Source organism: Dermacentor variabilis, chromosome 6 (genome assembly GCF_050947875.1).
Source record: "Dermacentor variabilis isolate Ectoservices chromosome 6, ASM5094787v1, whole genome shotgun sequence".
In the NCBI taxonomy this organism is placed as follows: domain Eukaryota; kingdom Metazoa; phylum Arthropoda; class Arachnida; order Ixodida; family Ixodidae; genus Dermacentor; species Dermacentor variabilis.
Genome location: NC_134573.1, coordinates 44,949,358 through 44,975,529, shown reverse-complemented (window position 1 = coordinate 44,975,529; position 26,172 = coordinate 44,949,358). Strand labels below are relative to the sequence as shown.

Sequence of the window (26,172 nt, the reverse complement as noted above, 5' to 3'; positions counted from 1 at the left end):
CGATCTCTCAGAGGCAACACCTGCCACCAATCCCTTTCCCGTCGCGCAGTCATCTGACAGGTTAACGGGGTTGTTTATATGAGATGTTGGACAAACCGCACGCGTGCAGTGACGGTGTGTGCAGTGGACAGGATGCGGTTGTTCTGGCAGCTCTGTGGCGTCATGTGCATCACATTGATGCTCACGTTCGGGATCATACTTCTCCCAGCATTGCTAGTGTCCAGAAAATTACGTCAAATGTACTTCGTCACTTCGCTTCGTGTCGGAAACATCATTTACGCAGATGGCATGGCTTCAGCACGGCGCGCTGCGCTCAAGCCTCTGGAGTTCTTGGAGTCACGTGATCCCGCGCTCCAGAAAGAAGGCGCTCTCCGGCTGCTAGAAATTGGCGCGGGTTCAGGAGCCAACTTTGAGCACATCACAAGAAAAATTAGGTACACCAACGTCGATCCCAATCCAGAGTTCTGCAATGTCTTCCTCAAAGAGCTCAAGCGCTACCCAAAGGTATAAACATTCATTATTAGACGTACAGAAAACTGCTCAGCGAAATGAAGCCGAATATATGCGTTAGCCACGGCTTTTGATGTTAACACTAAGAAAACCACAAAAGAAGCGAATGTGAAGGGTTTTAACCTGTCGGCAAACTCTTACCGTTAACGAATTACTGGATTACCGTAAGGACGTACGGCAGTACCAAAGCTAGTAGAAACATTTTGGAGCACTTGGTCTAGTTTATTTACTTTATGTGTTTATTTAATGCAACTGTCGATGCCACTGGGGACCATTACAGGTAAGGCAAGTAGGTAGGAAATCCTAATACATAGCATATCAGTGTGCACAAATGTGGTAAACGTGTACATAGGTAAACAGTATGACATTGAGAAATAACAGAACCTAATGCGTAATGATAAAGTTAAGGATAATAAAAGGTGTGATAAACCACAGGGTTCATTTTAGAACGAGAAGAACGGGGGTTACCCGGTGCCCGATAGTTGAAAGAATCGTATCATGAGAAGCGAACACAGACACCAAGAAGAACATAGGAGAAATTGCTCGTACTTACTAATATAATTTAAGAAATGATAAATTAATGGCAATGAAAGTGGATGAAAAAACAACTTGCCGCAAGAGGGGAACGATCACACTTCTTCGCATCACGCGCGTAATGCGAAGACGTGGGATCGTTCCCCGCCTTTTTAATGATAAACAATCAGAAATCTCATCCATGAAGCCACTACTGGGATCCGTATCTGGTCTATAGTCACTAGTTCGTGAACCTACAGATAAAAGCGCTAAGACGAAGTGTGTGTGTGGGTCTCCCCTGCGTGAGCAACACAGGCGCCAAACAAAAGATTTACAGCATGTAAATCACTGCCATACGCGGCTCCAGTACAGCGACCACCTGCAGGGCACTTTAGTGGCCGGATTGTAGAGACGACCGAGAATCACGCGTACTGAATCTGCCAAGTTCTTCGGCCTTTTCTGAACGCTTTCCTTCTCAATGTGTCCGTCCCCTTCCTTGTCCGTTGTGTCACCGTTTTCATTGGCCCTATCATTCTTGGCTTCATGGTGCAGTGGACCGCTAGGGCCCGCTGTCATAGCCGTGGGTCCAGAGGGTAGCAAAGGCCACTCCGTGTCTGTATTAGCGAGTCGACGCGAATATTCGCCACGTGCTCTCATTGACCTTGAATTAGCAGCTGCGTCCTAGCAGTTCTTGAACTAGCGGAACTTGAACTAGCAGTTCCCACCGAATTAGCGGTTACTGTCTTCGGTGCACGCACCGGCAAAGGCGGTCATGGCGCGTGCGCCCCGTCATGCAGTTCTTTTGAAATTCCTTTGTGGCGCTTCTATCGCGAGCGTTGGCCAATTTGGCGAATAGACTGAGCAGCCTCCTTCCATAAAGAGTGGTCTCTTGCCACTTTTCGAAGAAGACGAGCGTCTTTTCATTTTCGGGCATTTCTTTAAATTCCCTTCGTGATAGCCAGCACAGATGGGACATCTAAATGGAGACGCATCACAGTCGGTGGTATTATGCCCTCCGCCGCAACGCGAGCAGGTGGCTTCACTTCTACAAATAGCACTCACGTGTCCTACCTTTAGATATTTCCGCCGTTGAAGAGGCCTCAGAACAGATGGTCGTACAAGGTGGATCACGTAGCCCACTGTGACATACGCTGGTAATGTCGAAGAAGCAAGTATTAACTTGATACATTGGGAATTCGCCAAGCAATGAATCGCAAGAATGCGCATCTATCACCTTAAAATATTCTTGAGGTCCTCATACTTGATTTCCAGCTCCACGTCGGAGATCACAGCAGTCGTTGTCTCCTTCCCGTAAGTAATAAAGTAATATCGCACTTTACTGTTGAATGGCGTTTAACTTTTCCAGTATTTCGCAATTTTTCACATCTATTGTCAGGATGTTCTTGCGAGCGTTGATCCTGATGTGGTTGATTTGCCCAGCAGCCGCACTTTGAAAATATTTGGGTAGTAACTGCCTGCTGAGGGAGTTCATGATGTGTGACGTCGAGAGTGGCACGTCAGAAACCACGAAGGATTCTTGCTGCGTCTGATTCTATGATGTCGTCTCAGTCGACATATGGTGCATCTTTATACGGTGGCCCATGGCTACGGTGTACATGCTGCCAGAGTCCATGACTTCCGGCGTTGAGCTCTCCGAGGAGTCGATCTTGTCCGAGCTTCGAAAGGCACGTCGTCCAAAAATGAGTAATGCAGCAGACGACTGACCTTGTTCTGCTAGCCATGGGCGCGTCTTCTTTCTCATCCTTGATGAAATGACTCTCACAAAAATGGCAAAAACATAAAAAATGGCATAGCAGCGAGAGGCCCAGATCACCAGTCAGCCCTTGGCACTTCATTCTCTTCTTCTTTCTTTTTCTTCTTGTTGGAAGACACTTTGATGCCGACTGGGATACTAGGTAAGTGCTACTCGTTGTGTGCTGGCCAGAAATTAACCGCTTTCATGCCAACATTGGTTACCGAGCACGTGCAAGTAGGTGTGTATGATTCTTCAGCGAACTAGTTAGGCGCAACTGTGAATGTGTTGCTCTAAAATAATGAAAATGGATCTCCAAATTTATCCTATGCTGAGGGGAATCGAACTCACCACAGATGTTACTGAAAGAGAGCAATCCAATGCGTTGGCCGGCTGCCCTACAGATGCACTTCCGAGGTGCCGCTTTTGATTGAATTTCTTTCATTCCAACACCTCAGCAAGCGGCGCCACGAAAGCACTGGGTTTCGCCACTCTCCAACGATCTTCTTGCAACTCTGGTTGCCAGTACGTTCGATTGAGTGGACGGAGAGCGATGCGTAATTGTGAGCGTTCGCAGGCACTGGCGCGCCACGCTTCTCGTCTCGGAGGGCACGCGTGGAGTTTGTGGCACTCCCACTTCGTCACGCAGCCTGTCAGAAAAAGAAGGTCGAGAGAGGCGCCTGGTTACTCTCCTCCGCGTTTCTCTGCGTTCGCACGCACCGGCGTGCCACACATACCGGAGGTCGGGTGCAACCTTCGTGGCGGCGCTGATAGATGGCACCGAGTTTTCCTAGGGAAGCGCGGGAGAGCAGTCTTGCTGCTGCACACGCCCCGTGCATACCTCGTTTCGATGGTGACAATACGTTGTTTGCTATATAAATTTCTTGCCCACGCATTACCGTCGACAGCGACTGTGGTACGGGTTTTGCCGCCATTTTTATATGCATAGAGCCAGTGAAGAAGACCCGAAAAGCGGAAATGGCTACACAAGCTGTCCGGGATGATAGCTGGCAAAGCCATTTCAATCTGTCGCCTGTTATTTACGTCAATTGCAATTTACGTCGCCTGTCAATTTACGTCACTTGCTAGCTCATTGCGGCGGTTGTTATTAGTGAGTAGTATAACCAGTTTATCCATACTGGATTGGCATTGGTACCAGGTTCGAATCCACGACTAAGAATAACTTTTCGTAAATGTGAAGCCTGCTTTCTGAGAAACCCGTTCGAATTTACTTTTTCGCTTCCTAATACATTAGGGCGGATGAAAATTTTTTCTTTCGTGAACCGTCCTGCACCTTGTGGGAGCGCGCAGGAATGAACTGCCATATTTAGTGTCCGTGTGTTTCGAGTTGTCAATTACTTCGCCTTCGTGCTGCGATATACTAGCTTTTTGGTTAGCTCCGATGGTTGAGCGACCACTCTGCAAAAATAAGTGGTTCGGGGTTCTAATGCTACACCAGGACGAAATTTTTCTGAAGTGCGACGCTTTCTTTCATAAAAAACATCCATTGAGGTTTTCTGTGTAGCTTCGTTCTAGATTCAGGTGGATGGTATTTCTTCGCTCAGTAATGTCTCTTCAGACTCATTCTAATTGCTAGAGTTTTTGGTCGCGTTAGCTTATCCAAAAGAAATAAGTCGCAGGCCTGCACAGTCATACAGTCGCAGGCGTACGCAGCCCAGTCACAACGTAGGCTGGAGCAGTGGCTCCTTAGGGGATCACCATAAAGCGCTTGAAGATGGTTAACTGCCGTCGTGCCTGACTTTAAGCAGTACGCACTTGAAGGCGTTAACAGCAAAGCCGCAGGGCTGCATTTTTGACAGCAAGCATTTCAGGGTCTTCGCGGCGAAGCTGTTGGGCAGCGTTTTCACCAGAGCGCCATAAGGGGTGTTCGCTGTGAAGCCATTGAGCCTAGTTTTCACGAGAGCGAACTTAACTGTCCAGTCCACAAGGCGTTAATGGTAAGCTGCGACTTGTGCTACTTTTTGCGCAGCGGTCTCCTTAGCCTGATGTTGCCTGGTTGCAGCCGCCCGCGTAGCACTACAATTATCTTCTACAGCAGCGATTCGCACCTACCGAGGAGGCGCCATAATATGTACCGAATTGCAAACACGGGCATTCAGTGTACGCGGCACACACGTCACATGGCTTCACACATGGCATGATATGATGCAACACCTAGTGAAAATGAGAGCTCTTCAATAAAAGTTTGCGTGTATGAACGCTAAGGGGTGGGCATCGCAAACCTTTTGACAAGTGGCACGATATTGTGTAACTGGTACACTACGTGCCATCTTGTAATGTAAATAATGCAACTGCAACGCTAACTGTTCAAGGTGCATGTACAATCGCAATTGGGATTCAAACATTCGGGATTGGATAGTGACGTTTCGGATTCAAAGATGCGTAAAATGCAGCCGCTGATAATAAACAGGACAGGTACAAGCGAGCGAGTCCAGATTAGGGAGCTCCTTCGAAGCCTAACAGGGAAGCGATAGCGAAAATCAAGGAGCACATCTAGAACACAGGTGGCATACAATGGAGGAGAGACCCCTTGCGGTGTAAATGGGTAGAGTGATGACGTACTGCAAAGACGGGGGACAGGGATCACGAAGCAAACAGGCAAAGGCATTACCGACATGCGGATGCTTCAAAGGAAGTTCAAAACGCAGTGTGTACGGTGCAAGTGATTCATGGACAGATGTATGTAAGTAAAAGGTCGGTGCTTGTAGTAAACAGGGAAATATGGGCGCTAGCAAATGCAATAAATTTTACGGTCAATGACAACATACGGGAAGCGCGTCCAGCAGGCCGCGAGGGCGCTTTTCTGTACGACGGGATACATTTCAGCGATTTCGTAGCAACATCGGCTTTACGTTGATTCATGACACGGGCAGTAGCTTTTTTAGGATGATCCCAAGCGATCAGGAAGTCAGATTAAGTATTGAATGTCGCGACATGCACGGGGCGAAGAAGCAGGTTAGGCCACAAATAGTAAATAAAAGAGGCACAAGCAATAAGTCTGCAGATGTTGAAATTGGTTTCATAAACATGCGACGTTGTCGCAAGCAGGAAATGAGGCTGGAAATTCACACGCAGAGGAAAGACGAATCTCTTATGGTGTACGCCTTGACAGGAACGCATCTTCGAGATTTGGAGCAACTGCCTGTCTTTGACAATTTTGTGTGCGAGGGATGAAACAGAATAACTTGGTCAAGGAAAGACGGAGGCGCAGGAACGCTACTTGGGCAAAGACTGAGGTGGGAAGGGTAAAAGGTACACTTAAGAAGCATTTACGGATTAGCGGTACATGGATGGCAAAAAGACGTGTCTTGGAGTAGCTTACCTATGGAGAGGTAGCGATATCAGGGATGAAAATAGAGAATTGATTGATTGCGTCAGAAGCAACATTAGTGCTAACCGGTTCTAACCGGTGAAAACGGTGCTAACCAGCACCGTTTGCAAACTTTTTGAGCATATCATTCACAGCCATGTCATTAACTACCTCGAAGATCATAACATTATTTTCAATTATCAGCACGGTTTCCGCAAGGGATTTTCAGGTGAAACTCAACTAGCTGGCTTCGTTAACGACTTACAATTATCACTTGTCGCAGGCTTTCAGGTCGACGCAGTGTTTCTTGATTTTTCAAAGGCATTTGATCGGGTTCCTCATCACAGACTACTACTGAAACTAGCACAGTTTAACATCCACCCTATCGTGCTCGCTTGGATTAAGGACTTTCTGCCATCTAGAACACAGTTCACCTCGGTTAATAATTCTAACTCCTCCTCTGCTTATGTGACATCTGGCGTACCACATGGAAGTGTGCTCGGACCTTTCCTCTTTTTAATCTATATTAATCACTTACCTGCCTGTGTAACATCTACAATTCAACTTTTCGCTGATGACTGCGTAATTTACCGTAACATTACTAGTGACAGTGACCGCCAATCCCTACAATCTGATCTCAACGCAGTAAGCTTATGGTGCTCATCCTGATTAATGTCATTAAACGTTTCTAAAACAAAACAGATATCTTTCACTCGTCGCACAGATCGCATGCAAACCCCTTATATTCTTAACGACAATATTGCAGAACTAACAACAACATACAAGTACCTTGTTGTGCACCTTCAGTTTGACCTATCATTGCATCACCATATCGACCTCACCCTAGCATCTGCTAACCGCTCACTTGGTCTTCTCAAGGGTAACCTCAGACACGCCCCTATGCACGCTAAAAAACTGGCTTATATACCTCTAATACGCCCTAAAATCGAATTTGCTGCGGCCATCTGGGATCCTAAGCAAGCCTACGTTATCAACAACATCGAATCCTTGCAGAACCGCACTGTTCGCTTCATATTTTCAGATTACTCATCCTTCACAAGTGTTACAGCATTAAAAAAACGTGCCGAACTGGAAGATTTGTCATATCGCCGCAAACTTGCTCGTTTAACACTTTTCCATAAACTTTATCACCACACCTCCCTTCGAAGGGATTTGTTTCAGTCACCTCATGCCATCTTTCTACGCCGTGATCATTCTTTCAAAATTAAACGTGTGAAGTGCCATTCCTCGTCTTACGCCAATTCATTCATTCCGCGTGGTATCATCGAATGGAATAATTTACCATCAGCCATCGCAACAGAAATTTACGTCATGAAATTCCAAGAGTTTCTTCGCTGTGACGGAAATGTGTAAAATTTGCTGTTTTTGTTTGTGTTCATTTGTCCTTTTCGTGTGATGCCTTATGTTTTATTACATTTATTACTTAAATGTATCGCGTTTATTAAAAGCTGTATCGCACCCCCCCCTATGTAATACACTCTCCTGGAGGGTCTTTAGGGGTAATGTGAATAAATAAATAAATAAATACATACATACATAAATAAATAAATATTAGTAATTTCAAGAAATTAGACCATGTGCTGTTAGTAGGAAATATGAATCTTCATATCGAGCATTTGCATGCATGTACTGATTACAGAGGTTCTCTTCTCTACCCTAAGACATGTGTCCTGAACAGAAGATTATATTAGCGCGGAAAATAAGTGTCACGGACGGGTAGCGTGGCAACACCGAAGCAGGCAGTCATGCGTATGCGCTACGCGTTAGTCTCAGAAATCGTCTACGAACAACTACACGAAATGATAATACCCGAACATGAAAAAAATTGCCTGGGTAGCGATCATAAACATTTAGCATTATATTTTAGGAAAAATACTAGCGCATAACCCGAACCAATGGCATCCAAATTTGTCGAGATTAATCAAAATAAAATGAGGGAGATTGCTAAAAACAAAGTTAAGAAAATGGAGGCGCTCCTTACAATTCTCTGTGGATATAAGAAACTAGTAGACTTTATGCAGCAGGAGATCAGACAGACACGGTAAAAAATTGTTGAATTTAAAGGGGGAAACCAGGTAAGTGGTGGGACAAGCAAATTAAGCAAGCTATACAAGAGCGTAAACAGGCTTCTGGGGATCATCGCGAGCACAAAAATTTGGGATTACACGAAGAAGAGGTGGGACAAATACGCAGAAAAGAAAATGGCTGGCGAGTAAGCTCTGGCATGAGAAAAATATATCCGCAAGGGAACGCTGGGGACGTAACATTCCCAAAAGCGACAGAGGTGCACCGACAATACTATGGAACCGTGTAAGAACATTCGGAGCCCCAAGTAACAATTAGCAAACAGCTACAAGGGCTAGATACGGTTGCATCTTCGAAGGAGACGATGCAATGCCGTACATCACAGTCGTTATTAGGGATAACTTAGGCATGGAAGATAAAAATCAAATAAGAGTTCCAAATTGAGAATAAATAATTATTATTGGAAAAGCGCAGAAAGATATGCCCCTAATACCACGGCAGCAGGACGCAATGAAATTCCAATAAAGACAACGAAATACCTCGTTAGAAGGGGCAAGCCACTGCGGGCTAATGCCACAGATCAAGTAATTATAACGAAGAAAATTTTTCATAGACGGCGCGAGAGCCACAGAAATCTCATAAAGGAAGCCAAAGTGACAAGGATAACCCGGGCTCGTGCAGGCCAGTTACATTAACATAGGCGATGCAGGAGCATGCGGGAATCGACTCAATTCCTTCAAGAAGTGCACGCGGACACCACCAAAGCCATTGAGTGCACAGCGGAGGCACCGGTGATAGACTCTCACTTGGACAGCCTATGGGAAGAGTGGTGGAGAGTGGCCAAGAGGTGGAAAAGACAACCGCTATACAAAGACCTCAGACAACGTATCGCTGTCCTGGCAGAGCAAGACCAGGCCATGCCAACAAGCTAGCGAAAAACGAGTTGGCGACATTTTGTGGAACCTTATCACGGACTGTTGGAACGACCAGAAGGTGGTGGATGCTACTGAGCATGCTAGATAAAGTGATCAACACGCACTGAGTATAACAAGAACCTCCAAATTACAGCAGACAACTTCGAGGGTAAACACCAAGAACTACTCGACGTCCTTCAGAACAAATACACAGGACACTAACCTGCCACGGCACCGCCCTATACGACAAGACAATATGCGGGAGAAGCCAACCCTAAATTAGACGAAGAACTAACGCACGCAGAAGTGTACGTGGCTGCACAATCCAATGTTAACACTGGGCACCGGGCCCAGGCTCGGTCACAAATTCCATGATTCGAAACATGGTTTCGGCGGCCCTAGCGAAAATAACAAAGGTTTTAATAGTGAGTAATGGGTCAAGGGAGACTAGCTGCAAGAATGGAAATTGGCTAAAATTTCACGATCTCCGAACCGAAGAACCCCTCGATAGATACACTCTGGCCAGTATCGCTCACATCACGGCTGGTAAAACTCTGTGAGAGGGTGATCCACACCTACTGCAGCGATACCTGTCATAGCGGAACTGGTCCTGGACTCGATGATAGGGTTTCGCACGAGCTTGTCTCGTCAGGACACGTTCCTCCCACTTAGATGAAATTCAAACTAATATACCATACAGCGGCGAGAGGCTAGTCCAAGAACTAGACCTCAAAGGATCCTTTGACAGCCTCTCTCACGCCGCAACACTCGAACAACTCGAACTTGTGGGTTGTGGCGAGCGTACCTGCAATTACATGAGGGCGTTTCTTTCCAACCACGAGGCGCGCATCAGTACTGGCCAAATCACATCGCAGATGTTTAAAATCCCTTGCTAAGAAACACCTCAAGGAGCGATAAACTCGCCTCTGCTCTTCAACTTGGCGATGTGTCGCCTCGCATGTGATCTGAATCAGACTCAAGACCTAGGTTACCAACTGTTGGCGAGCAGACATTCCTTAACGCATAAAGAATATGCGCTCTAAAGCGCAATATTAGTGCTGGAGAAATTTCCCCGAGGAAGCGGGCTGAAGTGCGCCCCCAAGGTCATACTGATACATACGAAAGGCTACAAATCCAGAGGGTCGCTTAACATTGTGGTTGAGGGCCACATGGTCCCAGAGGTACCCACGATTCGAGTCCGTCTTTGTTGCTTCAGAGCGGTGAGAGAGCCGCACAAATGCTCAAAACCCTCAAATCCACAACCAACAACATAGCCCAAAAGATAATTCGAGTGACATATCGAAAGGTGGACATGAGAGACGACGACACCCTGAGGGTCGTAGAGGCCTTAGTAATTAGTCGAATCCCATTTATCTCACCTCTCCAAATACTGAACATGGAAGAGGAAAGGGAGACCAAGACGATAACTCGAACCGCTATCAAAGCGGCTCTGGACCTGCCGAAATGTATCTACACGGAGCGCATGCTAGCTTTCGGAGCACATAATTCTTTCGATGAACTCAGCCAGGCCACCCTGATGCTACAGAGGGAACGCCTTAGCTTCACAGAAATAGGTAGGGCAGTATTGCCTAGACGCAATATCCCAGCATAATCCATTTATCTCACCGAACGAGCCGTACGTCTCCCTTCTTCGGTGAGGTGCGAAATTTCATTAGCTCCGATTCCCAAGAACATGCATCCCGAGTACGACAAGGAAAGGCGCATAGCACGTGCACATGTTCAATCGATGTACACTAATAACCCTACGCACTATACCTTCTACACGCACCCAACAGCGTATAGAGACGCGACTGGGCAGTGCTGCGAAATGAGGTACGCCGTGGCAATCGCCAACGCGATCTGCCAGCAGCGAATAACCGCTGAGGCCACGGTGGGATCCCCCACCTCGGCTGACACGATTGCAGTGGCAGTCACCCATGCGCACGCATAGCGTTCGTAAAGGGACTTGGTTGTGGTCACGGCCTCCGGGTAGACATTTCGCATGTTTCTCAAGGGGCACGAGATCGCGGCTATCTTCGTGATTATTCTCGAGTCTTACAACCACCGTCATCGCCTACTCTGGTGCTCGACACGCGGCGATAAAATGGAACGAACAGGCGAAAGCGTTAGCTCGAGGTTGTACCAACCTAGCAACGCTGCCCTCTTCTAACTCGCTCGCACTACCCCTCCCAATATGCAATCAATTTAAATGCTAAAGACATCCTTGGTTATCAGCACAGAGTCCGCCGAAAATACCCACCGCCTCACCCACAACATAGCGGCGAAAACGCCACCGATTTTGCTAAACGCCATGTATCTCACTCACTATAGGGCCAACTGCCCTTGGTGACCCTGGTGAAGTTGAGGATGCTCTTTTCGGTGCGTTTTAGTGCCTCCGTGTTGTCATTTCTGCAAGCCCCAATGACCATGCCGGGGACCTTGAATGGGTTACACCTGGGGATGTTTCCTTAGTCCCTGGTGTGTAGGGGAACGGGGAGGCAACTAAGGGGCTATCTCTTCTTGAGGCCTTGTTTGCACAGGAGAAGCTCTGATTTGCTTGGGGAGACCTTTAGTCCCGTGTTTGTAAGAAAAGCTTCCGTGGTGTCCAGCACTTGTTGTAGGTTCTGCTCCAGAGTGCCTAGCGAGCCGCTCGGGGACCAAATCGTGCTGCAGAGAATCTGCGACCCACCTCTCTTACGTCGTGTCTCGGGAAGGTCGCGGAACATGCCATCCACAATAGAATTGGAGAGAACTACGAAGAAAACGGCCTATTCTGCTACAATCTCATAGGCTTCAGAAAATCACTATCCATGCATGACGCCATGCTACTCATATGAGCGCCGTCATGGACAACGAATCGAGAGATGTGAAAGGCATCCTGGCTCTCGCCTTAACCAAGGCCTTCGACATGGTCAGGCATGAACACATCCTCAACGAAATCTCCACTTTAAATCTCGGGGTAAATTTGCACAACGTTGTAAGATCGTTTTTAGCTAACCAAACGGCCGCCATAAACGTCGGACAAATCAGAAGCAGAAAGCACAGGCTAGGCAATATCGGCATCCTGCTGGATCAGTGCTTTCGCCGCCGCTTTTCAACATCTCAATACACAGTCTCTCCAGCAAACTCTCGAAAATCTCGGCAGTAGGGCACGCGATTTACGCGGACATCACGATTTGGTCCGCGAGCGGCCCACTAGGCATTCTGGAGCAGAACCCTACAACAAGTGCTGGACACCACGGAAGCTTTTCCTACAAACACGGGACTAAATATCCCCCCCAGCAAATCAGAGCTCCTCCTGTACAAACAAGGCCTCAGGGAGAGACAGCCCCTTAGCTCCCTCCCCGTTCCCCTACACACGAGGGACTAAGGAAACATCTCCAGGTGTTACCCAATCAAGGTCCTGGGCATGGTCGTTGGGGCTTGCAGCAATGACAAGGCAGAGGCACTAAAAGGCATCGAAAAGAGCATCCTAAACTTCACCAGGGTCATCGCGCGGGTCTCCAGCGCAAGGCACCTACTGAAAGAGGACAACCTTATGAAAGCATTTCACGCCTTCTTCACCAGCCACGTAACCTACGCCGCCCTTACTTAAATTGGAAGAAGACGGAGCTGAACTAAATGGACACACTAAGCTGAACAGAATTAAAACAGGTCCTTAGCCTCCCTAGATACACTAGCATGCAACCACTCCTGCAACTGAGGCTTAAAAATACGTTTACTTAACTCTCTGAGGCACAGCCAAACTTCCCGATTAGTCGGCTCTCACTCACAAGGGCGTGAAGCAAGATCTTACTAGGAGCAGCATACCGCCCTTCTTCGTGCCATCACAGAACTCGCAACTATGCACAAACGCCAAGAGTGCAATTGTAGTCGATACAATCCCCAAGAAACATACACCCGACCGATAAAGAAGGGCGGAGAAAAGCGAGAATAAAGGCGATTCTCGACAACATCAAACGTAACGAAACGCAATTCCTCTCGTTGACGCGGCCAGATATAGGAATCGAGGCACCTACGCGATCTCCGTAGTGGACGCCCATGGCTCGCTCGTCAACGCAGCCACAGTAGTTACCAACTTCACTTATGAAGCAGAAGAAATAGCCATCGCGGTGGCCCTTCGAAGTTGCAAAGCAGCCTCCATCATTTAGTCGTATTCAACAATGGCCATTAGAACCTTTTTGGCGGCCATAATCTCATTGAAAGTAGCTACGGTTGTAAAGAAAATCTTGTTCCAAAAATCGGAAGATTAAAACCTTACGTCCCCACACATCCCATGTTTTCCGGCCCACATGGGCAACATTTCTGACGTCCTGACTGTAATCCGAATGAGCGGGCACACCACCTGGCGCGAGAACTCGCATTCCGCGTCTGCTTTCTGCCCCCTCGCTTCGACCCAGCCTTGAACGACCTAGACAACAAAGACCCGCTCTTGTCATACCACGAGATCCTTTGAAATCATAGGTTTGGACGAATAATTTTTGCTCCTCATCACCCAAAGCTCAAAAAAGCACAGACCATAACTTGGAGACAGTTGCCGACTAGAACATACATCACATCAACGACACTAAGCAGGATCAATCCCAGCCTTTAATGCCCACAGTGCAGCCACGAATACAACTTCGAACACATGGTCTGGCTGTGCCCTGCCAACGCGGGCATGGACTTTCCTGACCAGTCCTTCTGCGACTCAGTGCTCGAAAGCACAGAGCTCACCGCTCAGCTCAAGGGTGTGCAGAGGGCCCGGACCGTCGCCGAAGGATTCTGTCTAACGGCCCCGACCTGGGTGGAGCCGCGGGATTGATTTAGTTTTTTATCCTTAGGACCTAAATAAATTATGCACGCACTCACTTGTCTGTGTCGCTGGCATGCCCTGAGGAAGGCTATGATCTGGAGGATGGTAACATCTGGTGATGTGATAGCGTCAGGCAAGGTGTCAGCCGTACAATAAGTCGAGGAAACGTGAATTCATAGGTAGTTGCTCATGACTGTAATCCATGGGGCAACCGCAGTGTGCCATCGCTTGGCCTCCGTACTTCCAAGAGCACATGGCGAAACAAGATCACACATTTTGGCATCGTGGGGTGGGGGGTGCCGCCCAGCAGTCACAATAAATGCATATAATAGTCATTTAGGGACCCCAATCAACACCATTCATTTAGGTTTGAAAGAAAGCAATAAATTCCAGGGAGAAATATATCAACACCACGCACAATAATAAGCACATTATAAGAACCGTAAAAAAAGAGGAGAACTTTGTTTATTGCCAGACTGCGTGATATCACACCAATGAGGCGAAATAAGGTAATTGAGAACATTTTGTCACCAATACACGGCAAATAAGAAACCTCACTTCTGTTTTTTTAATGCTCTCATTCCACCGGCACTAATTTTACTTGTTTGCCCAGAGTGTATTGCATGAATTATTGGACGAAGTACCACATTTGTTTGTTTGTCCTTAGAATAAATGGAGGTTTTGTAATTCTGTTTGTAAAGAAGCATCATTTTTCGCACGCTAGCACATAAAACAACGCACTGATTACCATCATTGCGCTCCCTTCTTCACTAGTCTGCCAGTCACGCCATCTTTAGTTTTGTCTAGCACGGAACACATATTTAAACATAAAAGAGTAACTGAAAAGCTTACGGATAAAATATCGAGTAATTTCCCGCGATATTTCTACGATTTACGGTGACGCACCTACGAGCAACATCATATTTAAAGTATGGTAATACCTATGACCAGCTATCGCCACGATATCGAAATTGAACTGCGGAAGGCTGGCACAGTTTGTGTGGCATTCTCATTGTTTGCTGTATAAACAACGTGGGACATCAAAACTTGCTTCGACTTTTTGTATTTATCTGCTGTTTTTGAACTCTTTAGTGACACAGTTAATATGAAAAAAAACATAAGGCATAGTTCAGGGTGCAAAACCCAAAAACAATGGCAGCCTAAAACTGACGTAATGTTCTCAAGTCGCCGATACGAAAAATGGAACTGCGTTAATCACGTCAAATCCCTTTCATCAATTTAAATGCGCCGTATTCTATTCCCAAATTACGCTAAATACACAGCAATATGTGCATTCATTTTTCCTGTCCGCCTAATCTACATCAAAGCATTTGTTGTTCGTGCTCTTCTCAGTAACCGCATGCATTTGTATCGACTGTTTATACAGCCATGTTCGTATATTCGGATAAACTAAGGATGTGTGACCGAAAATTCGACACGAATAACCGGAAGCTTCTTCGAATGCGCCACATCCGCTTTAGTCCTCTGCTGAAGGCAAGGGTATCTTACTTCACGTACTAGGCAGTGTTACAGCAACATTCGCGTGAAAGGTTCGAATAAACACATCAAAACCGGCACTTGCAAATTTAGCGCCGACTATCATGATGCTCACAGGTGTGAGAAAACTCACAGGTGCGAGAGATACCCATGCTTTCCGTTCGGCGCCGCAGGTTTTCGGGCTGCGTATACAAAAAAAATTTATAATACAGGGGTAGCCTACCCAGTTTGTGCAGCCACAAGGAGGCACCAACAAACGCAAACTGTCTTGCGTGTTCTGATTGTTGCGCCCTTATGGGGACCACACGCTGGAAGTAAAGGTACGCGTGCAAACGTGATAAATGAAAGGTGCAAGTTTGCTCAATAAAATGTTAACTTCGTGACTTACAACATTGCAATACGTTTTCCTTCATCATCACGACCTGACAGTATCTCTGTGCTTATATATACTATGAACATCATAGCGAGCATTCCTCCAAAGGGCACATAACCATTGGCACATATCGGTGGCGGTCTTGGAATCGGCCCACGAAAAAGACTACAAACGTACCCGATACGAAAATGCAGGCGAAATTCTGGGAATCGCCAACTAATGGGAAAGCGTTCTCTGGCTGGTCTGTTACTTCGGTTTCTCTTACTTATGTTGTTAGCTTACACACGTCCACCCATCGTTTTTCCCGGAGCCAAAGAAGGCTTAAGAAGTAACAGACAATACTCACAATTTCTGTAGCATGTTTTGTCGCTTATCACGTCTATCCTGGTTAGGCCATGTCACAACCTTCCACGCTCTATTCCATTTCGTACCCAGCACGGGCATAGTAATCTTCCTTTGCTGCGTTCTGTCCAATATTTTATTCTGAATGGGCGTTTCTTCTGTGCCGGCTGGGAACATGCGTCTCCTTCGATTTCGACGTCTCGTTCTCCCCGCGTCATTATAGCTGCTGGCTCTATATCTCCGCCATATTCATTCTTTCTCTGCTGTGCTGGTTCGAGCGTGCAGTGCGTACAGGCCGCCGGGTACTGCTGCATGCAGGCATTTTATCGAGCGTCACTCTGTGACGTCGTTTCCGATCCGCTTCTGAACGCCTTCTTTCCTGTTATTCCTGGTGATTGTCTCCTAGTTCCTGTCGCTGTTCTTTTTGTTCCATCTGCGGATTATCATTTTCGCGAGTATAAAGTTAAACGTTTTATTGCACCGAATCACTATGTCGAGGCGACGGCGACGTGACCAGTTGTTTTTTTCATTAATTCAAAAGCTACCAGTCATCTGCAGTGACACTATTATGACGAATAAATAGCTTGACCTAGTTACGCATTTATTTCCCAGTTCCAAGGCGCTACGGGACAGACATGGTTTCTATGGGGTAAACGCCAAATGATACTTATTCATCAACATATAGGGGCAACTCACGAAGAAAAATTATCCGTAAATGCAAAATAGGCGCGGCGTTAACCTAGCCAGTGTAGGGAGCAAAAGTAAGGCGCGAACACAGGCACCCCCCCCCCCCCCCCCATTAAGATCCAGGGAAAAACTACGGAAGAAAAACGTCACGAATAAGCTAAATGTAGCATGGCGTGGTCACACGCACCAACTAAAGAAGGATGACGGAGGGTCACTACCTACAGATGATGCGAAATAGTCTAGGCTACAATATGACCCACTGATGTGATTGGTAACGCCATTAACGTTTGATTACGTTGTACCTTTCCAGAAGTCTAATTCTATTTTTTGGTGGCCATCAAAAAAATATCAGAGTCGAAGATTCAAAGTAGAAACTGTCCGTATGACTTGTTATAAACAGCAATACTAAATCTTTATAATGTGCAATACTGTTTCTATGCTGTTTAGTGTCATTTGACTTCGTTAACATGTTCTTATCACACTTTTAATCTTTTTTTTCCTATGCAGATTGAATTGGAACGCTTGGTAGAGTGCTACGGTGAAAACATTAATGAGCTTGAGAATGAACAATTCGATGTGGTTTTGTTCACGTATCTCCTGTGCTCAGTTCAAGATGGGAGGAAAGTTCTCGAGGAAGCAAAACGAGTCCTCGTCAAGGTAGGCGTTTAATTTATGTTACCACCATTATGAATAAAAATGGACTGTACGGAAGCCCCCATTGCGAAACTTTCTCCACCTTTATAGAGAAAGAGAGAATTCTTCCCGCTAACCTAGCGTGACTTTATAGTTCTGATTCAAGTACTTCACCCTAAGTAATTTTACCCAAAGTTATAAAAATCTCACGCGATCGCTAGGTACTACTTCGCTCAAACATTGAGGCTAAATCCATTATATTGAGATGATTGCCGGCTAGCACAATTTATTACGGTTGGTGCGTAAGTGGTTATATGTGGTAAACGACGATTCTTTTAAAATCAAAAATAGTACGATCTAGCTGAGGGTCTTGACATAAAAGCAAATGATGCCAAAGTGTCAAGACATCTTATAACGAATTGATGAAACTCTGAGGGCGGTAGAAAGAAATGAAACAATGACCACAAACGAACCAATAAATATAAGTTGCCAGCATAAAGAATTGGATTGTGATGGCACTGCAAAACTGAAAGGAAGGACAGCACGGTCTAAGAAATCAGCCAATAAAAAATTTCAGCAGAACACATCTCACGATGACTGTCCACTGTAATGCGTTAGCATTGAATAAACATAGGGGCACGACATATTGACAGCACGGTCTAAGAAATCAGCCAATAAAAAATTTCAGCAGAACACATCTCACGATGACTGTCCACTGTAATGCGTTAGCATTGAATAAACATAGGGGCACGACATATTGCCGCCGTCAAAACGAGTTAAGCACAAGGCGTGTACGGTAGCGAGTCTCCTCTTCCGCGATTCCCTAGGAGCGCTCGACGCTAGCTAGCGCTGCCGCAGCGAAGCCTGAGCATAGACTCCGAAATACAAGGCGAGTGCGAATGCTGAGAAACGTGTAACGCGACAATCGGGCTCCTCTCTATCGCTTCTTTCTGGACACGCTGCGCCATCTAATGATGCTACTGAGCTTGTCCATGCGTTGCTTCCGAGACAAAAAATGTGGCGAACTAGAGCCCAATGTTACTAGACTACCATCAGTTTTGAAACTCGGCGCCGTTCCGCGGAACCGCCACCCGCCCGCGCCTTCGTAGCGCTGCATTCGCGCCCGGCTTCGCTTCCTCTATGACTTCCTCACTAGCCGGCTACACAGGCGGGTCGGACTAAGCAAGCGGTGCAGCGTTGGTGTATTCTGTGGTTCGTTGTTGACAGCGAATTTCGGCAAGTATGTCATCCGTGGAACTGTAGCCTTCGCAGAGTTTCTTAAGAATATCAGCAGACGATGCCGACGTGCTGCGTACCTGGCTGCATAGGCCGCTATCGGAACGATGTCAACAGTTCGGCGTACCACTTTCTCTGTGCTGCCAGCAATGCGACGCTTCGCTCGGCGTGAGACATAGCGATTCCTCGTGGCGACCGGGAACGCTCTGCGAAATCAACGGCATGCGCTCGTGCCACTGCTCCCGCGTTCGTGGTCATCTTCCACAGCTGGCTGCGTGGCCGTTCATCTATCCAGCGTAGAATTTTACTTCTGTCGTCGTAATGGGGAGGCCGCGTTTATGGGGGTATGAGCCATTGCTTAAGGGAGTATGAGCCACTCATGGTCTTACGTAACGGAAAGATTTAATTTTGAAGAAATTTAATTTCGAAGAATCACTAGCGGCAAATCGCAGGCGAAGGCTGCTAACCACGCCGCCGAGCAAACTCGAGACATCGAACGCAAGCGACAACTGCGGACTGCGCGCATACCGTCAGTGACGTCGTTCTCTCCGTCGCAGCCGATTGTGTGTGTAACCTCATAACTGAGAAATACTTTAATGAACCCTCGGCATTAACTCAGTGATAAACACGGGGGCCGCATGGTTCAGCTTCGCTGATTAAGCATCTTCCCGGAATGAAAAATCCTACTTCTTTCTCTCTTTTTTTTTTGTGACTTGTGTGTACAAAGACCGACCTTATCTTTCTTTTTGTAGCGCTTCCTTGGCGTGGTGAGAAGCTTCGGTGGGGATGAAGAGCATCCTACAATCACGCACTTTGGCCAGATATTGAGGCTCGTGAGCCTAAGCTGTGCGAAACGTTAAGACGACAGGAAGAAACACACGACATTTAGAAACGCAGCTTCTGCGCTTCGCTGTATGCGTTTCTTCCTTTGGTGCAGTTTACCCTTCTTTCGGTATTAACGAACTGGCGCGATAAAACTTATTGCTGTAGGTGGATACCGCTTTCTCGTGGTATCACTAATTCGGACAAGGGAGAACGCCAGCGAGCGTGAAACACGCGCAAACTGCCCGTCCGCACGAGCTCAAGGCTGTGACGACGCGTCTGCAATGGAGCCCGATGGAACAGCGTTGCCCTCTGGCGGCTGTCACAGAAGTGGCGACAGCGGCTGTAAGCGCGCGGGAGGGGAGTTTTACAACTGAAACTAGTCTAGTAACGTTGCTTACAGCAGCGGGAATCCTCTTTCGATTTTTCTAAGAACACTCGGCGCTATCTAGCGCTGCCACCGCGTATCCTGCGCGTGAACTTCTTACTGGAAACACTGCGCCATCTAGTAACACTGTCGAGAAGTCCACGCGTTGCCTAAGGAGCGAGAAGCGTGGCGCGTCGGTGCCTGCGAACACTGATTGTTCCCTCGCTTGCCGTACACCTAGGGACGCATACTGAGCGACCTAGGTTGACGAGAGGTTTATTGATGGGCTGCACATACACAGTGCATTCATGACGCAGCCGCTAAAATATCGGCATGAAAGACATTCACTGAAAAGCGCCAGATAGCCCGCGCATTTCTCGCGAAACCTGCTAACGCGTCGGCTTGCTCCTCTCGAGGAAGGCTTGTGACGTGCGTATTATTCCGCTGAGCTTTGGGCAAAATTAAGGCGGGCTTTTCGTCATGTAGAGCGGTAAATTCCTAGTGACAAATACCTACCAACCAAGGCTTACATCAAAGCTCTTATCGAAGAGTGGTACACACCTTCTGACCCATGTACCATGGCCCATTTCGGCACCAAAGAGGTTCATTGAAAACCAGCACAAAACAAGTGACACACACCAAGGCATATAAGTGGGCATCTAAGAGATTTGTTGAACGGCGGTTCCTACCCTGTCTACGCTCTACAGTGATTCATGTCGGCGTGAAAGGGGTTGATATAGGACCGGCCCATACAATGTCACATACTCAGTGACCAAAGTTTGTGTGACGGTTGGTTTGAAACACTGTTCCCTCAAGACAGCCGTCCGATGCGTTTACCCGCTCTACCATGCACTACCCTGCGGTCCAGGCCTAAAAAACGGTTAGATGCATGGAAAGTAACTCTTAAAAAAATGCGTCAAGTATCCTGAGATTAATTATGCTTTAAAAAACGGCACATACGTAGTGACGCAAGTTTGCATCAAAAAAGGCGTATTGAAAAGCAAGACACTTCGCTAAGCATAGTCACCCGATCCTCATCGCATTTTACCGCGGAGAACTTAGTGACCACACACACACACACACACGCGCGCGCGCGCGCACACACACACGCACGCACGCACGCACGCACGCACGCACACAAAACTGGGAAATTCCCGAACAATGGCGATCGCAACAGTACTTGCAAAGAGCAAAGATAGTTTTGCCCTGTTCTCTTTGCATAGATTCCCATCCCATTAATCCTGCGATCATTATATAGCAGCTTAAATTTTTTTCGTGCATTCTTGTCTAAAAGCATATTGTTTGTCTTGTGGCCATTGCTATATTTGCAGTTTGCGCTTTGTCTGTGTCATCTCACTCACACGGCCGGTCCATCATTTTTGCCAGGGGGGAGTCACAGTCCCTGCACTTCTTGCTACATCCTTTGCTTATCCTCCGTTGCCTTAATTCATGACCTAAGATCTTCCTTTGAGTACCCTATGCTCCAAATTGTGTAGCACTTCCTTTGATGCGTTTCGAGGAGCAGTTTGTTCTAGAGAAACGAGATGGCGCTTTCGGCCACGCGCCGCACGTAGCCTTAGCGACAGCGCACGCATACGAAACCCCTACCACATCCACCTTGCTTCGGTGGGATCAGCTGTCGGATATGCAACCGAGTTTTCGTTAACGCACTGTGGTTCAATCGCCCTGGATTCAATCATGTGGATTGAATACGTGTGCAGTTGTTGGTTGAAAAAAATATTGACTAGCATACGAAGGAATTGAATGAATCGGTGTGGTCAGGTTTACGGACCACTGCTGTAACTTACGTCCGTACGTGTGACTGGCAGTTCGAGATTTACGCCCTTCCTCGACGATACAGAAATTTTCTCATCCACCAGCGTTGTAGCGCTAATTTTAAAAAACGTGATTCCGACCGGGAATGTCGGCAAGAGTGAGTACCATCTGTAAAGCAATGGCAAAGGGAGTAGCGCAGCGTCTTGTCTTAGTAAGTTAAGTTTCGTGGACAGTCTACCCCAAAAGCCACGAAAGCTTACGGCCACTCTATCGCCAACGTGTGAATGAGTCAATGGGCACATACCTTATACGCACAATAGATGAGGACTACACCAATAGCGCATGAACACGGTCGTAACTGTGTGTTCCGTTGTGGTTCACAAGAGCAAGCGAGCTACTAGCGATTATACATCTCTGCTTCAAGGCATTACAACATACAAAATAGCTACATTTCAAGCCTTGCGCCCAGAAAGAACAAATCTATTGAAAGGGAGCACAACCGCTATCGATTAACCATCATCATCATTTATTTACCTTTAAGGGCCCCGATGGGGCATTACATAAAGGGGGGTGGGTTAACAAATGGTAACCACGGGTCACAAAGATAAAACACAATAATACAGATTGCAATAACTGGTAAACACAGCAGACACATGAAAATGAAAAAAGCCGATACAAGGGCTTACTGCTGGGGCTGTGGACAAAACTTGTGTGATAGTAACAGTTTAAATTCTCTAGAATTTGTTTCACTGACGATTGCGTCAATAAGTACATTCTAATCAGATATGGCAGTCGGCCGAAATGATTTATTGAAAGCGTTCGTTGAACCATGAATGCGTTGAACACTGTGACAATTAAACAGACGTAATGATGACCTCATGGGCGGCAGAATTAGGCTCTCACGTGAATGAGAAAAATGATGATACAGCTTATGAAAAAGGCAGAGACTTGCTATCTTACGACGGGATGCCAGGTGGGTTAGACCAATCGAAGCTTTGATGTTAGTAACGCTAAACCGAGAATTATATTTGGATGTTATAAAACGAGCAGCTCGATTTTGTATTGCCTATAACGCCTGGACTAGGTACTCTTGATGGTGGTTCCAGATAGGGGAAGTTAATTCAAGTTTGGTACGGATGAAAGTTTCGCATGCAATTAGTCTCACCATGGGCGAAGCAAACGTGAGTGATCGTTCAATGAAACCTAGTGATTTGAAAACACTTGCAGAGAGCGACGTGATGTGCTTTGACCAGCTTAAATTACTTGTTATTTCTATGCCTAGATACCTATACGATTCCACTTGTGATAGCGCGATAGTGTTTAGCGTGTATGAGAAGTGTAGGTTATATCTTTTACGAGACACGTGCAGAAACTTAGATTTTGATACATTTAACTGCACGAGCCAGGTCGAACACCAATTTCTGGATTAAGGTTATATCATCCTGCAGCAATGACTGATCGTTAATTGTAGAGATACGTCAGTAAAGAACGCAATCATCCGCAAACAGACGAATGGATGATGAAATTTCAGCCGGAAGGTCATTGATAAAGATTAGGAACAGAAGCGACTAAGCAGAAAATGGTAAAATAGCAAACTCACTGAGAAAATGTGACGTGCCGCTGGTTCAACATATATGCCAAATAAAGAAAGATCAAAACACTAATTTTAATTTAGTTCATCGGAGGAAAGTTTGGGATAGATATTTAGCTCCATTTTAGAAGAAGCACCATATGCGCTGCTCGCGCCATTTGGACCATAGCTTAATCAGCTGTGAAAGCGTTTTTTCGTGTTCTCTGAAACTGTGGCCAAAGCTTCGTGTGGTCTTCTAAGTCACCGTCCGCGCTATATCCCGCAACAGAGGTTTGCCAAGCCGCACCGGCATCATACACACCCATTGTAAGCACGGAGGCAGTGGAGGCAGTTGAGGCATGCAATAGGCGCGTCACCACGTGATCAAACATGGCAAGACCCACGGGATCGACGCGAAAAGGGCCAATGCCGAAATTATCGCGATTACTCTGAACCTCCGTTTGTAAGACATCGCTGGTTTTGTGTCCTGTTTTGTCATTTCTCACACAGTTCATTTTTCTTCTCTTCCATACGGTTTAATATTCCTTTGGCCCGATGAAAATATTTCTGAGCAAAAATATGGTGCCCTTACCTAGGCATTACCAACTCCAAAGCATTTGAAGTATTCTCACTTGAGGAAGAAAACTGGCGTTGACTTTTGGCTAGAAAATGCAGGTTAAAAAATGCGAATGTTTTATGAGTGTTATAAATTTGTTGCAGAATTTATTTTTGCTTTCGAGCAATAACACTTCTTTACATGTATTTCTTACCAGGTGCTTGCTTTATAATAGATTTTAACACTGTACCTCAGGCTCCTATACTTTCCTTTGTAGCGTTGTGTCCTAGTTTGTTTCGAGCTAGAATGCATATTTTTGGGATGGCTGTCTGCCTTGTCATTGGTCACAGGCGGCGTTTTTTTAGAAGGATATAAAAATGATTGCTTTTTTAACAACTAGTGAAATACTTTACTCACAATGGCCTCTTTTATCTCGCAGGGAGGCCAGCTGATTTTCTTGGAGCATGTCGCTCATCCAGAGCGGACATGGCCAAGGCTCCTTCAAAGCCTTATAACTCCACTATGGAAGATCACTTGTGCGAACTGTCATCTTGACAGGAACTCCGCTAAGCTAATAGAAAGTGCTGGATTTTCTCAAGTCACCACTAATTATATTTATGTTGACATGTGCAGTATATTGAGTTATCAAGTTTATGGTGTCGCTACTCCGTAAGAAATCAGAATAGACAGAATTGATATCCTGTACAGGTCAAGAAGAAGCTTCACCTAAAGTCGCTGTGGTTAACAGGGAAATCAATTGTGGTTTCTAAACTTGGATCACACAATCTACTTGCTGTTTGATATGACAAACTGCTTGAAATGAAAAAGACGCAATTTTAATGCATGCGCTCAACCATCAATTGAATGCGCTCTCTTTATTTATTGTTTCTAATGCACCTACCGATGGGCCTTTAAATTCATAGATTGGTGAAATGATAATAAAGGGTTTGCCTAACGAAATTTCTGACCCGAAATTTTATTTTATTACCATTTTTTCTCATGAACATTTAAAAAATAAAGAGACTGAAAGCTTCATTTTTGTGGCAACGTTTCTTTAATGGCTAATAAATTGTGCGCACACATACAGATAAATTTCACGTCTTTCTTCACCTTGAACACAATCTACAGGAACTACACATTGCAATCTTTTGCAGACGGCCATGCACAAGTACACGAATAAGTACGTGAATTGCATTCAGCATTATTGCACTACAGGATTTTCGAAACAGTGCCTAGTTTTAGTGTATGCCCCTCCAAGTACTTTGCTAATGGCATTTGTCCTTTTATTCCTGAACCAACAGTATGTTCACACAAGGCGACTACATATGCGTACTTAAATAATCCGGTCAAGTGTGACATTCTTTCCAGGTTAATGGCTGAAGTATTAAACTATGTGTGCTCATAGAATGGTACCATGTTTTTAAAGGGTTGTATTCTAATGTGAGCGGTATATTTCGCTTCCAAATTTTAAGTAACGTACGAGCCAAACTGTAATAAGAAAAGTTTTGCTTTGGAACTGTAGCTCAACATAAAAACGGCTTTCTTCTTTCTTCAGTTAAAAGTGAGCGCACTCGCTGTGTAAATTATATCACCCTGATAACGCAAAGGCGAGACCAGTTATAAAGAGCTTTTGTAAAAAACTGACCAGACTGTAGATATAATTTGTGCTGCTATACATGTTGTCGCGGTCTAGAGACAGGAAGACGGCAAGAAAGCCAGTTGAATAAACCACCAGAACAAAGACGTCTTCTTCGCGTCTGAATTCCGCGAGTCCCACAGCACGCAGTCTGTTAAAGTACATATCCTCATCGTCTTCTACGTTTCTATAACGAAGACACGTCATTTACCCTCTCTCTAAAAGAGGAAAGAAATGTCCGTAGTACAGTCACTCGCTGACATAAGGCTTCATGCGAACTACGTGCACAAGTTGAGAACGGTGTTCGCGGCGCCTTGCGCACTAAGGGCTGCCTAGAACGTGCTCGGATGTGACGTCACTTAGCCGTCGCAATGCTTTATAGAATCTGAAATATCACCTTAGGAGCTTCTCAGATAGTCCCCGTTTCCATATAAGCGTCCTCATCCATACTCTCTCATCGGTTTTGTAGGTTACAGGCCTGTGATTGGCATTACAGCGTCCTGTATCGTACGGTTGCTGCAAGTGTATTCCCACGCGTGCGAGCTGCCTGTCTCCTGCACGCTGCGTAAAGGCATGGACATCCGTGTCAATGTCTTCATGTTCGTGCGGTAGCATGGCTAGGAACATGGTGCTTACTTCCCATCCGTCGACAAGGCTCAATGGAGTCAACCGCGTAGTTTCTTGTTTAGCCGTGTTATAAGCAAAGGTGATATGAGGCAGAATCTCGTCCAAATTTTATGCTCTATATTCGCATGCGTTGAAAGCATATCTTCGAGTGTTTTGTTCAGTCGCTCTGTTAGTCCATTTGTTCGTGG

General features: G+C 46.1%; 1 protein-coding gene across 1 annotated transcript; it reads left to right on the top strand.

Moving 5' to 3' along the window:
* Positions 1-288: 288 nt before the first annotated feature.
* Positions 289-24,489, top strand: LOC142586108 (thiol S-methyltransferase TMT1B-like). The gene is made up of 3 exons (XM_075697365.1): positions 289-504; positions 17,269-17,418; positions 24,161-24,489. Exons 1-3 carry the CDS (start codon positions 289-291, stop codon positions 24,392-24,394), a joined length of 600 nt encoding a protein of 199 aa, XP_075553480.1. The 3' UTR covers positions 24,395-24,489.
* The last annotated feature ends 1,683 nt before the right edge of the window (positions 24,490-26,172 follow it).